The sequence below is a fragment of the Apaloderma vittatum genome, unplaced genomic scaffold (genome assembly GCF_000703405.1).
Source record: "Apaloderma vittatum isolate BGI_N311 unplaced genomic scaffold, ASM70340v1 scaffold1273, whole genome shotgun sequence".
Taxonomy (NCBI): domain Eukaryota; kingdom Metazoa; phylum Chordata; class Aves; order Trogoniformes; family Trogonidae; genus Apaloderma; species Apaloderma vittatum.
In genome coordinates, this window is record NW_009708382.1 from 85,789 (window position 1) to 99,260 (window position 13,472).

At 38.3% G+C, this 13,472-nt stretch overlaps 1 protein-coding gene across 1 annotated transcript in view; it reads left to right on the forward strand.

Moving 5' to 3' along the window:
* Positions 1-13,472, forward strand: part of ITGA8 (integrin, alpha 8) — a gene marked incomplete at its 5' end in the record, with an annotated part of 115,539 nt that overhangs the window by 85,699 nt on the left and 16,368 nt on the right. The window contains 2 exons of the mRNA XM_009866523.1: positions 3,233-3,358; positions 6,675-6,788. Of these exons, the coding sequence (XP_009864825.1) occupies positions 3,233-3,358; positions 6,675-6,788 (240 nt within the window). The remainder of the gene's footprint in view (positions 1-3,232; positions 3,359-6,674; positions 6,789-13,472) is intronic.

The window sequence follows — 13,472 nt, forward strand, 5'->3', positions numbered from 1 at the left end:
AAATGAAGCCTGCAGAGCCAGATTCAAAACAAGCAAAAGGAAGTGGTGGTTCATGGTGACAGGTATTAGATGTCTGGAACTTGTTGCCAAAGGAAGTAGTCAGGGTTAAAAGTTTACATGGTTTTAAGAGGAAACTGGACAAATTCATGAAAGAGAAGTCCAGTGAAGATTAATATATGATCAAAAACTTCATGCAGATCAGGAAAGCATTTGGAAGCTGAAAGTTATTAGGAACATTGTGTAGATATGCATGCCGTGTTCTTACTTTTCCTCACACATCTGTTTAAATGCAGTGTTGCTGAGAAAAGGGCTCAGCTAGATGGACTTCTGGGCTGAGCCAGTATTTATGATGAGTTGTTATGTTTTTTCCCAGACTGATGGCAAAAAAGTAGCTTTGTGGACCCTATGCCTCTAAATGCCAGAGGTATAAGCAGTGATTTCCGACTATAGTAGACAGTACAGGGTGACACACTTGGCACATTCTCAATAGCTGGGCACTGTATTACCATAAGTGAGGTGTCTGTTGGGGAAGCAACGAAATAGCAGCTAAAATCCACCACAAGTAGGTAAGGTACATCCACTAACATGACTGGCAAGAGCTTCCTTAGGCAACACCTCGTTAATGCTGCAGAGTTGTTATTACTGTGTGTGAGTCCCAGTCTCGAGACAAAAATCACAGAATCGTGGAATGTGTTGGGCTGGAAGGGCCCATTAAAGGTCATCTAGTCCAATGCCTCTGCAGTGAGCAGGGACATCTTTAACCAGATCAGGTTGGTAGTATCATTCAATGCACTTCTCTTGAATGGTCACTGACACTTCTTTGCATAACAGCTTTTACAGAAAGTCCTCTTGCAGAACATTTCTGATGGAGTTACACATTTCAGCAGAGGGTGTTGCCTGGCTAGAAAAAGAGGAAATCTAAACAGGGTTTTGAAATGAGAAGTGAAGAACTAAAGAAATCTGGAAATCTGCTCAAGGTGACAAGGCTCAGGAGAAGAAAGCAGTACAATTTTCCCTGGTGGGAAAACCAACAAGTCCATTGTAGTTAAAGAGCGAGAGTAAGAATCCATTTAAAATAAAAGTATCACAGAATGACAGAATGTTAGGGAATGGAAAGGACCTTGAAAGATCATCTAGTCCAACTCCTCTGCCAAAGCAGGATCACCTACAGTAGGTCACACAGGAACACATCCAAGTGGGTTTTAAAAGTCTCCAGAGGAGACTCCACAACCCTTCCAGGCAGCCTGCTCTGGTGCTTTGTCAGTGCTGTCCGGTGCTCACAATGAAAAATATTTTCCTGATGTTTTTGTGGAACCTCCTATGCTGCAGCTTGCACCCATTGCCACTTGTCCTATCATTGGGCATCAGTGAGAAGAGCCTGGCTCCATCCTCCTGACACTCACCCTTGACATATTTATAAATATTAATAGGGTAATCCCTCAATCTCCTCCAGGCTAAAGAGACCCAGCTCTTTCAGCCTTTCCTCATAAGGGAGATGTTCTACTCCTTTCATCATCTTTGTGGCTCTGCACTGGACTCTCTCAAGCAGTTTCTGTCCTTCTTGAACTGTATGGTGTGCTAAATATGTGGCATATAAAATAGCCATAGAGTTGTACAATTCCATCCTACCTGCTCAAGAAGGTGAAAATAGTGTCTTTAGATAAAATTATATCAGTAACCTGAACATCTAGGCCACTGGAGAAATTCTGCTTTTGAATTTTTGCGGGAAGCGTATATTTTCTCTTAATCACAAAGAGCTGTTTTCAAACCTTTATTGTAATAATTGACTTCTGAAAATGCTAACACTCTGGGATCTATGCAAAAAAAAAAAAAAAAGGAAGTGAAGATAAAAATCATCTAGTATTCAAATGGCTTCTTCAAAGCCATGTCATTATATTGTGGCTCTTTTATTTGTTGTTGTTGAAGAAGCCTGTATGTACTGGTAAAAGAATCCTGGAAAGATAATTCCCACATGTTATCACACTGAGGAGAGATTTACTAGCTATTTAACTGTTCCCTTATTGCAAAAAAATGTTAACCTAGTTACAAAAAAACAACCTTGATCTAATTAAGAAACAGAAAAGAAAATACTCTTATTCTTGCTTACAGGGTTTTTATCAATTAATAAATTATAGTATCTTCCACTTTGTAGGATGCTTTTGACTGAAGATCTCAGACAATGTCAAAACAGTTCCTTCTTTAGCCTCATAGTTTTAATCAGATGAATGGTACAAATTTTCCAAATCTAGTGCTACACAGCATTAGTGTGTGGAAGGTTTTGTGTGTTTACAGCTACTCTCTTCCCTTTAGTGATACAACATTTCTTACTGTTACAAGCATTTTCTTTAGGAATTTGGTTAAGATATTTTCATGTTCAGAAGTTAAAGGAAATTATAAAATTAATTGAATGTAGCTCTTTGTAATCTGAGGCCCTTGAAGAATAGTGTTTTCTATGATTAGGTGAGTTCTTACTGAAGTCTTATTGCAAACTTCCACATATATTTTATTGTGGTTTTTCATGATTGGATTGTCATGAATTAGAATTTATCTTTCTTTTGCTCTGCAGCAATTGGGTTTCAAGGTCCTTTCTGAGGCTTCTTGAAAGAAGTCATAAATGTTCTGTGTAGAAATTAAAGACAAACTGCCAACAATAAAAATAGAGAATCAGAGAATCAAAATCAGAGAATGAAAATCTGTGAAGAAAAACTGAGGATTGCATTTTAACATATTAAAAATTAACAAACTATTGCATTATACAAAATTATTAGCAAAAGAAATTTGTAACAATGATCAAAAGTTGTGTTGCTAGAACTCAGATTTTAATTTTTTTCTTTTACTTACCAAAGCTGGTAAAATCATTATATCAATAGGCAAGTTCTGATCTGAACTAATGACCAGGTTTCTGTGCAGCAACTTCGAATTTATCCTTTTACAGAGATCAGAACCTGGCATCAAGAGGCTATGAAATGCTTCACTTCACTAAGTGAAGCAATGAAATTGACACCAGTAAAAAACAGAGAAAAAATGTTATCTACTGTGATTCCTAGAACTGGGCAATATCTCGCTGTGCTATTAGTCATCATGCTCCTAGCTAAAGACAGTATATTCTCCTGGCTGTGCTGTTAAACTGAAATAACACTGTTAATACGGAATTCAATACCTCTGAGAAGGGAACAAATCTGTTGTCATTGTGCGAATATGTCATTACCATTCACATTTTTTCTTTTTGCAGTTTACTATTCCAGAAGACACTCCTGAACTTGCTGCTTTTTTATATAATTCCACAACTTCTCATTACATCAGAAGAAGGGATGTCACAGTGGCAGAACCTCACAGGAGAAACCCTGCAAAAATATTGGTGAGCTATGAAAAAACTATAAACTGGGACTGTGCATGCAGTATATCAAGGTGCTGTTGGTTTGACTGCAATTTATTTACAGGCTTTTAACTATTTTTCTAAGTGATTTTTAACCTCTCCATTTAAAATATTGGTTATTACATATCACCATGCCACACATTAGTAAATTTTTTTGGACAGATTTTTACCTTAAAGACCATGCATGCCAAATTCCTGTCTGTATTAGTTCTGGCCACTTACAGACAAACCTCTGTGGTCATGCAGTGGCACATTTACCAAAGGCAATTTCAGCACAAATTCAGAGAATGGGCCTGTTTTCCACAAATTAGATTTCAGTTTCTGGTGTTTGAAAGGGATGTCTCTTCTTGTCAGCTTGACTCCTAGCATTCTAACTCTTATTAATAGTAGCTCACATTTAAAATTAACATTGTCATATAAAGTAACAGTTCTGACATAGATACTTTGGAGTGTATTTGTTGCCCTCAGTAAGTACTTAGATACACATGGAAAGGTAAGACTCTTCCCCTTACAGTACCACAGGCACGGCAGATGGAACAGGTCGCTGCATTTTTAACAGTCCAAACAATACTGGAGCCAGAGCAAAGATCTCTCTTCCAGGAGAGGAGTTCTGATTACACAAGTAATCTGGTACCCGAGCATTTGGATTTCACTGTATTTTCAGAAGGTTGGGGTTTTTTTCCACGCCTGTGTTCAGCAGCCCATCCTGAGCGTGCTTCATCATTGTAGGTATCAGCTCCTCTTGCCTGGAGGCTGTGTTCAAACTCAGTGACCCTGAGGTCAGCCATGGGATTCATGCAGCCAGTGCTTTCCATCTATTTTTATGAACCTCAGGCAGAGTTTCTTTCATGCTGTCCAGTCTCTTATTAAGCTGTTTACTGCAAGCTCATGTTTGAATTCCTTGGCATCACTAGAATTTTGTAGGAAGGAAAGAACCTCACAGACCTAAGTATTCTGGAGTAATAGAATAATTATGCTACTTCTGAAAGTTAATTTGGCAGTTTTCTAACAGGAAGAAGATAGAATCTGAAAGTAATGAATACCATAATGTTATTAAGAACAAAATCACAGATGAACCATCTTAAACAATAATCACTGTTGATTCCTATGTAATTCTTTCATCAACCTAATTCCCTGGAAAGAGTCTGACTCCACTGGGACTGAAAGAAAAATGCCTGGGTTTTTGAATACATGGCAGTCAATACCACAGAACATTTAATCCATTTTTCAGTAATATCTTAATTATCAGTTATCTTTCTCAGTGATTAAGCTCATCTGCTGCCAACATAGAAATTACTGCAGCAACTGAAAGTGGTTAACAGAGTTCTTAAGTATGTACTGTGTTTGCACATTAAAATATGAAGCAGAGATTTTTTCAGCTGCTTGGTGTAGACAGAGTATTTAGCTAAGTACTTAGTAATACAAAATTGGCTCTGTGATGAGCAGTCTTGTAGTACAATGTGCTTTTGATAAGCACAAATTAGGACAGGATTGGGTACAGTGCTTACCACTGGATAGATAACAGGATTTTTCCAGGATAGGCATCAAAAAGCAATATGTCATTTGTTCAGTTAGAAAGGTGTCCCAATTCTGTGTGCCTTCAGCATCGCATCCTACAGATCCAGAAAAAAATAAGGTTTTTTGACACATTAAAAATGTACATTTGAGGTGAATGTCGCTCTGGAAAATGACTGATTGGCCAAAGGTAATTCTTTGCTGATTTTTTTTGTCAGAAATTTTGAATTATTTTCATTAAGGCGTTTTCACAGAGAGAAAAATTTATCTGAGAACCTCTTATTCTGGTCATACTGTTTATTAAACATTTGGTTTCTCTTCCATTAGTTATAATGTCACAGTGTTCTGAAAATCACTACAGGCTAAATGCATTACTAAGAAAAATAGAAATATGTGTTCAGGTCCTAAAATGTTAGCCAAAAGTAGACTCTTATGCATACTAATGATTTATTTTGTTAATAACAGTTTTTGGCCACTATGATTAATAGAAACAGCTCTCCTCCTTCCTGCAAGAGAAATAAGTCTGGTCAGAGGAAGTTTACATATGAAAAACCAAATAAACAGATATTTTGAAATACTTATTTCAGAGAAAGGTTTATAGTTGCAAGTTCCAAGGTTTACAGTTTCACTTTCACACAGATTTAGAAAACAGCGATTAAGCGTACAGCTTCTACTTAACTTGTGATAAGATAGAGATTTGTGGAGGAAGCTGTCTATAAAGGTACAGGATTCCTCAAGGGTGTTTTCAGCTCTGTTACATGCATCATCATCATCTCATTTTCTGAAGTATGGGCTTTGGTAGTGCAGCCATTCTTACTCTCTCAAGGGAATATACTTGTGAACACCTAGCTTTACTTTTGAGGTCTGAAGATCTTCTGTCAGAAGTGTCAATAAAGCGTTTATAAGGGAAGGATTCTCTGCTTTTTTACAAAAGTTAGAATAAATTAAAACGTCAGCCTTCTACCCAGATCAGACCAGAACTTTTCAGTTAGGTATACCATTTGTATATGTAAACCTATAGGGTTTTTTTATACACATTTTAATAATTTTTCTGTGAGATCTTTCTTCCTTTCTATGCCCCAAACAACTGCATCACTTCAGTGGTTATCCCATAAGACTGCTCATTCCCTTCAGTGGCTTCCAGTTAGCTTTTAACATTTTTGTGACATTCTTCTGGCAGACTTCAATGGAATATATAGTTTTGAGTTGCATTGCTTGGCTTTTGTATTCAGCCCTGTCTGTGAGCCAGAATCACTGCTCATCAGGAACATTTCATGGACAAGTTTCAAGTAGAGCAACTAATGAATCTCAGCAAATGTTCTGGCTGCTATAATGTAAACATCAGTAAGAAAACCAGAAGAGTTAGAAGAGAGGAAAGATTTAGGAACTTAAATAAAGAGTTAAGGCATAGAGAAGAGAAAAAAAGTGTTGAAATCACAAAATGACTAATAGATAAAGACAGAGCACATGCTTCAAAGGATTCATAAGCACCTGGACATTTTAAGAGTTCTTCAGAGTAGATACTGTTGAAAATTGTTGCTTTTATTTTCATATCTACAGGCAAGTGGTTGTATTCATTGATGGCACAAAAAGAATCTCTCGCCTTGGTTTATAATTCTTAAAATTACTCATGGGGTATCTCATGTATATTAGATGAGGCTGCTGATTTCAGACTACTTAACTCTTTAAGAGAAAGTTGATTTGCTTTGTTAATTTATAGCATTTGGAAATACTATATACTTTTTTAAGGCATAGGTATGACTTCCCTTTATTTTGTACACAGAACTGTACAAATGTGAAGTGTATCCTAATTTCCTGCACTGTGGAACAACTGGAAAGAGGGAAGAGTGCAGCGCTGAAAATCAGGTCCCGCCTGTGGGCCCAAACATTCCTGGAGGTAATCCACACAAAAATCTCTTTCTATACACAAAGACCCCTCCATATTTTATTTGACCAGATATTTAAGAATGTAAATGCTGAAATTAAATGGGCCAAATGCAAATCCTTTATGTTACCAATTCCTTTGAAGATGGCTTGTTGTTAGTTCCTGTTCAAGTTGCATGCATACTGTTTACTTTTCTTTTTATCACTGTCACTTCTCAAATTCACATCCTGGATCTTTCCTGAAAATTCCAAGGTTGCTTTTAAACACCTTTCCTGGTTTTGTTTCTGCTTTCCTGGACTGCCCCAAATCAACAATTTCTTAGGTCTTAATAATGTGCTCTGCATTCATCATGTCGTTTCTGATATAAGGGTTTTCCTGGAGCCAAACAGTATATGGTATACTCTGTGTCCAGCTTAAAAACTCATTCATTCTCTTTTAATTGATAATCTGATTGATTATCACCTTCTTTCTTCAAGGAATTTAGAATTCCTCCATCTTTCAGGGGAATGTGTTCCCCTTAGCTGTAGAGGAAGAATAATTTATTGCCACAGTAGATCTTGCCCTAGCAAGGGAAGAATTGAAGATCTTCAGCTTACAACAGGAACTTTAAGTTTCTCACACCTATTAAGTTCATTTCTCCCTTTCCTCAAATGTGAAAGTAGATAAAAGAAATTCTTTCTCGATTAACTTGCTTTCCTGGAGAAACAAGAGTGCAGATGGGACAGTATTTACAGAGAGTTGAATGCCAGCTCAATAGCTAACCATCGTGACTCCAAATTCACAATGGGTGCATACTCTGGGGGTCACTGGTCTCTCTTAGTGTGTCGGGTTATGGCAGTGGTTATGGAAAGGAATATTTGAAAGGTTTTTCTACCTATCTGTCAGGACTTAAGGTCACATTCTGTGTTTCTTCTGCAACAGCTATTAGCACTATTGTTACTGAATAGAGCGTGAAATTATCTGGCCTTGTTTGAAAGAAAGTGATTTCTATCTAGCTCAGTAACAAAGGATGTCCTTTCAGATAGCAGGTGAATTAATTCCTGACTTTTTAGTACATTTTCTTTCTATTAGTCAATCCCACAGAATTTTCATATCCTTTCTTCAGTTCCCTTAACAAAAGTACAATGCTGTTAAGAGGAGGCATATTTAGCAAATGTGTTTGAAATACTAGACTGTATATACTTCATTTAGGTTTGCTCAGTGAGTCATCTGCTAGCGGGAAAAAAGGGCAGGCACTGGTTCAGATTTAAGCCCAAAAGCTGGATAGCTTGGATGTCTCTCTGTCCTTCTGGGATGGACATCTGGTGTAAGCTTTTGTAAAGGTCTTACAAAACTTTGCACAGAAAATGCCAGTATGTAAGCATCTCTGCAGTCATAGGAAAAACATCTATTTCAGAAAATATGATGGGAAATTTATTCGTCTTTTTTCCTGATTCCAGTAAGAGACTGTTCAACATTTACACACTGGCTAGTCCTTGTTAAGTTCAATTAATAACTGAACTGCGCTAGTTCACTGTTCCTGACACACAGAGATAGACAGAGAGGCAGAGATATTATCCCTGGCTGGAACAATCTGTGATTCTTTTGACCACTGCAGTGTGCAGGCAATATCACAGTGAACCTTCCCCATCTTCTTCACCGAGGAAAAGATAAAGCTTAGCTCCCTTACCTTAGCTCCTACCTTACTGAGAACTGGACTTGACATATTCCAGTCAAGTCTTTCTGTTCATCATTCTGCTGCTGAAATCTAACTAGCTCTATATGGGCCAAAAAGAAGGTCTTATGAGAAAAAAAACAACACATAAATGACACCCCTTGCGCAGATCCTTAGATGCCAATTTTCTAGGCCAGTTGCAGCTATTTCAGTGGGAATTTGCCTCATAAATCTTTCTTCAAGTCCAGCTTAGCATGTAACAAGAAATAACTGTAAGAGATTAAAGCTGAACAAATCTAATGAGAAGCAGAGAGTGTTTCTCTGAGGTTTTGGTTGTGACAGAGGATGTGTAACAGTTGGCACACACTAGCTACAGAAGACATGAAATCTCCTTTTCTTAGTGACTCCTAATAAAGAAAGAATCTTTTTTTCCTAGAATCATGACGTTGGTTCAGAACAAGCATAACTGCATGAAATTCAGTGGCATGTTTAATGTAGTAGCAGTGGGACTCATCTGATTTTAGTTATCTGAAAGTTAGTTGCCAAAGCTGGTTGCCTAACTCTGTCACTAGTGACAAGACAGAGGGGTATCTTTAGAAAGTGCTTTGCCAGCTGATTTGAAACATCTTCTTTGTCCTACTTCTGATCTGGATTGTGGAGAATGGTCAAAGCTGTGTCTTGGGACACGAGTGTGTGCAAACGCATCAGGCAAAGCCAGTGCTGCAGTCCCTTTAGCACCTCCTTGCTCCTTAATAAATCCCTCTTGCTAACGTCTGCACCTCCTTTTGTTCAGTGACCTCAAGGCATAGGTGGAACCTTACACCCACCCTGTGGGCAGGTGCAAGGATAAATGATCCTGTAGACTCCCTGGGTACAGGGACCTCATGGCAAACATCACTACAAGTACTACAAGTACATCTTTTGCTTCCTCTCTTGTCCTTACGTACCCTTGCTATCAAACAAGGCTTTTTATTATGGGTTGTGATTTTACCTTTTATTTGTGTCCTTAGGAAACATTTCTGTTTCCTTCAAATAATAACATGCAAGTCTGTAAAGGCTCAGAAAACTCAATTTAAAGCAACAGGGGTTCTTCCAAGTAAAAAAAAAAAAAAAAAGTAGTCCCCAGAGAACTATTGCATCCTCCCATTTATGTCTAAGAAGCTGCTAGAATAACATGACCCCTGCTTAAGATGCAAACTTAGATCCTGAGCAGAGAGAGAGCAAATAGTGCGATGGGATCTGGTTGCCTTCCTCCCACTCATCTCAAAACAGTTTGCTTTTTCACAGCCCCTTTTAAAATTAACAGTTATACAGCCATCACCATAAAAGACTGTAGAGCGTAATTAGTTTCCTAAAAAGGGTATAATCTGCTCTTAGTAAGCCTGTAAACTTCTAGTTTCTAAGGCTATCCAGAACTAAAGGATACCTGAAAAACAACTGCTGTTAGCTAAGCTGAAATCTGCAGGTTCAATAGGGGATTAAAATACAGTCAGAATATTCAGGATATGGTGATTCTCTACCAGGAAAGACTGTTCAAAGGCCAAACTGAACCTCACACTCATGTTTTTTTAAAGAAACTTAGAAAAAAAGTTGTTGTCTCTACAGCAACATCCCGAACACTTTTGCACATGCAACTAATGTACAAAATTTTCATATGCCAAAGAAAGCAGGATAATGGTGACATACAACATGCCTCAGCATGCCTCCTCTAAATGAGGGTATGACAATCTGCAGAAGAAATTGATTGTGTTCATTAAAGCTGAGAACACACTGTCATTATGAATTTTTTTCTCATGAATATGCTAATGCAAACCTGCAAAGAATTTGATTGAAAGTGATTGATTACTGCTAATATGAAATAATTCATGTTTCTCATTGAAGTTATATGGATCAGCATGTATATTTTGTTGGCACAGAAGATCAGTCATGTACTGAGTGACTCCTTCCTCTTCTGCTTAATTTAACTGACAACAGCTGACCCCTTTGTCTCTTGACAGTTGTAATCTGTCACCTTAAAACCCAACTCCCATAACAAATAACAGTTAAATGACGTGCAACGATTAGACATGTTTAAGTAAATAAAGCAGCCCAAATTTCCCAACTAGCCAACAAAGATAGAGACAGACATTGCGCAAAGGCCAAGAAGAATCACAGACTTTTTTGGATTAACTTCAAAGCCTGGCTGTAAATATGAACCCTCTAGTAAAGCTGACTTTTGAATTCAGACTTGCTGACTGAGCAAATAATAACCTGATTCATGCAAAAGAGAAACAACCTTACATGGTTATGTTACGTTGTGTTCTGTTAGGGCTCTATTATGTCTGCGTTTGTTTAATGGTATTTCTGATTGTTTGAACTGTGATGAGTACTTTTTAATATAAGACTCAAGCTAGTAAAACATCTGTTTTGAAAAGGTATTTCTAAATGATGAATCTGTACCATCTGCCTGATTTGCGACATTTTTTCAGGCTCCATGCTCTTTGGACACTTACTGTGGGAAGTGGAACTGGGCTCATTCTTGACTATTATTTCAGCCTGTATTGAAAGTTCCTCGCAATGATAAAAATCTCCTTCTGGGAGAGCCTGGGCAGGCAGTAATATAAAAAAAAAAACAACACAGAGGGTGTGCGAGGTTCCCAAGAGGTTTGAAGTTTATTTTCTTTTCTTTTAATGTTATTGAATATAATTTTGCTGTTTCTCTCTTGAGTTTTAGGCAGACCGAGTTATTTGAATTTGGCACCCCTGGCTGTGTAAAACTTTTATAGCTAGAATGGAGAAAAATCTAGTTTTAATCTAAGAAAGCTGAAAAGAATGAGAGTTATGGCAGTCATACTGTAACTAGGTGCTCCCTGAGTACACAAAGCCATGTTTTGGCTTATCTGTTAAATACTTGTTATTTCAGTGTTTCTGAACATGCACTGCTCCTGTTTCTTTTTAGATACCTAAAAATGGAAATATATATTTGACATAATAAATCAGGATTGTGCATGAGGGCGGTCCCCTATCAAGTGGATAGGCACCCAAATAGGATTAAGAGGGAATATTTCCACCCTCTTGGAAGGCAGAATCCAAAAATTACTCAGGAGGTACCTACAGCAGTAGTTGAAAGATTTACAGAGGACTTTCGTTATTCAGTATTCGGTGGTGGAAGCTAGAGCTGGCAGTCTAATAGTCAGAGAATTCATGACTTGAAGAAATGAATTCAGTCCCTTTCTCAGCTTGAGAAACCCCACATACCTGCTGTATAGAATGATGGTTTCCCCTTCTGCTGAAGCTGTACCCCTACAAGGACATAAAAAGAAATGGAAGAAGGGTATAGAAAATGAGATAGAGCCTGATGTAATACCCTGTTATTTTGGGCCATCTGCAAAAAGTCCTCCCAGTCCTCTCATCTTCTTTGGCCTTCATTGCCTGACACCTGAAGCTTTCATCACTGTTAGAGTGCATGCTCTAATTGTACTTCCTTGATGAGACATTTGGTTGTGGATCTCCGTATTTTATTGCTAGTGAACTCAGAGATTCTTTCCAGTGTAGTAGAGGTTGTCTAGGCAGGGTAATACTTTCGGGACAAGGATTCAGTTCAGCTGTACAAAGGCTGTTGGAGGCAGAATGCAAATAACCAGTGCCCTGGGGCTGCACAGACTGTGCACCACATGTGTGTTTGCAGAGGCTTGGAACAGAGGTGAACAGTGGTGGAGGTGATCCAAGACAAGTGAGAGATCTAGCTCTTGTGTAGGCTGCTTTATTCAATCACTTTTATTCCTCTCCTCTTTACTATGGGAGCAATTATTTCATCTGTAAGTGGGATATGACCCCAAGGAACAATAGCTTCTGTCCTCAGCATCCCCCAGCACAGAACCTCTTCCTGGGTCCAGTGGAAAACATCTCAGTCAAGGGAAGCTTGCTTAGTGTTTTCAAAGCATAATTAATTCAGCAGCCAGCCTAAATTTCCTATCTGTGAAGGGAAGTGAGGAAGCACCAGAAAAATTAGTGAGAGAGCTATCTTGTTCTCTCATTAATTGCCATATAAAAGCCATATAGGGAAGTTAAGTAGATGATGTTAATTCAGACTAAGATTGAAAGTCATGCATTTGATACACTGCTCTTCAAGACACATATAATAACAAAAGGAGGAAATCATCAAAGAAATTTGCATTTCATCAAACAACTGTTGTTATTTGAAAAAACAAAATAAGTAAAAAAGAAAACTGTGTGTGGCCAAAAATACTGTATTATACTGGATTTGATTGTTTATGTGGAATGAAGGCTAGAAAGAAAGTGACCTTGACACTGGGCGGAAGGTCTTTCTGGGTGTGGGCTAGTTTTGTTTTCATTCATTGTTATTTAAGATAATGTCGAAATGGTAACAAGAGCAGAACATGAGACTGTTGTTAGATGTGCTAAAATATAGGTAACGTTAGGTATATGAAGAAATAAACATCTTAAAACACGGAATCACAGACTTGTTGAGGCTGGAAAAGACCTCTGAGATCATCAAGTCCAGCCTATGACCCAACACCACCACATTGGCCAGACCAGGGCACTAAGTGCCACATTCAGCCTCTCCTTAAACACCTCCAGGGACGGTGACTCCACCACTTCCCTGGGCAGTGCATCCCAGTGCCTGAGCACCCTCTCCATGAGGAAGTGCTTCCTGAGATCCAACCTAAACCTCCCCTGATGCAGTTTCAGGCTGTGCCCTCTCGTCCTGTCACTGGTTGCCCGGGAGAAGAGCCCGACCCCCACCTGTCTACACCCTCCCTTCAGGTAGTTGTAGAGAGTGATCAGGTCCCCCCTGAGTCTCCTCCAGGCTAAACACCCCCAGCTCCCTCAGCCTCTCCTCATAGGACTTTCCCTCTAGTTCCTTAAAATCTGTATATTAAAGCATTCTGAAATCACAACAAAATATCTGCCTCTATTACAATTTAAAATAGTCTTTTTAAATGAATGTAAAAGATATAATGTGTGAAGTGTAAGAAAATAGTGATAGAGATGAGGATGTGTTAATTTTCAGAGGAATTGTATTGTGTTTGGTAACAGAC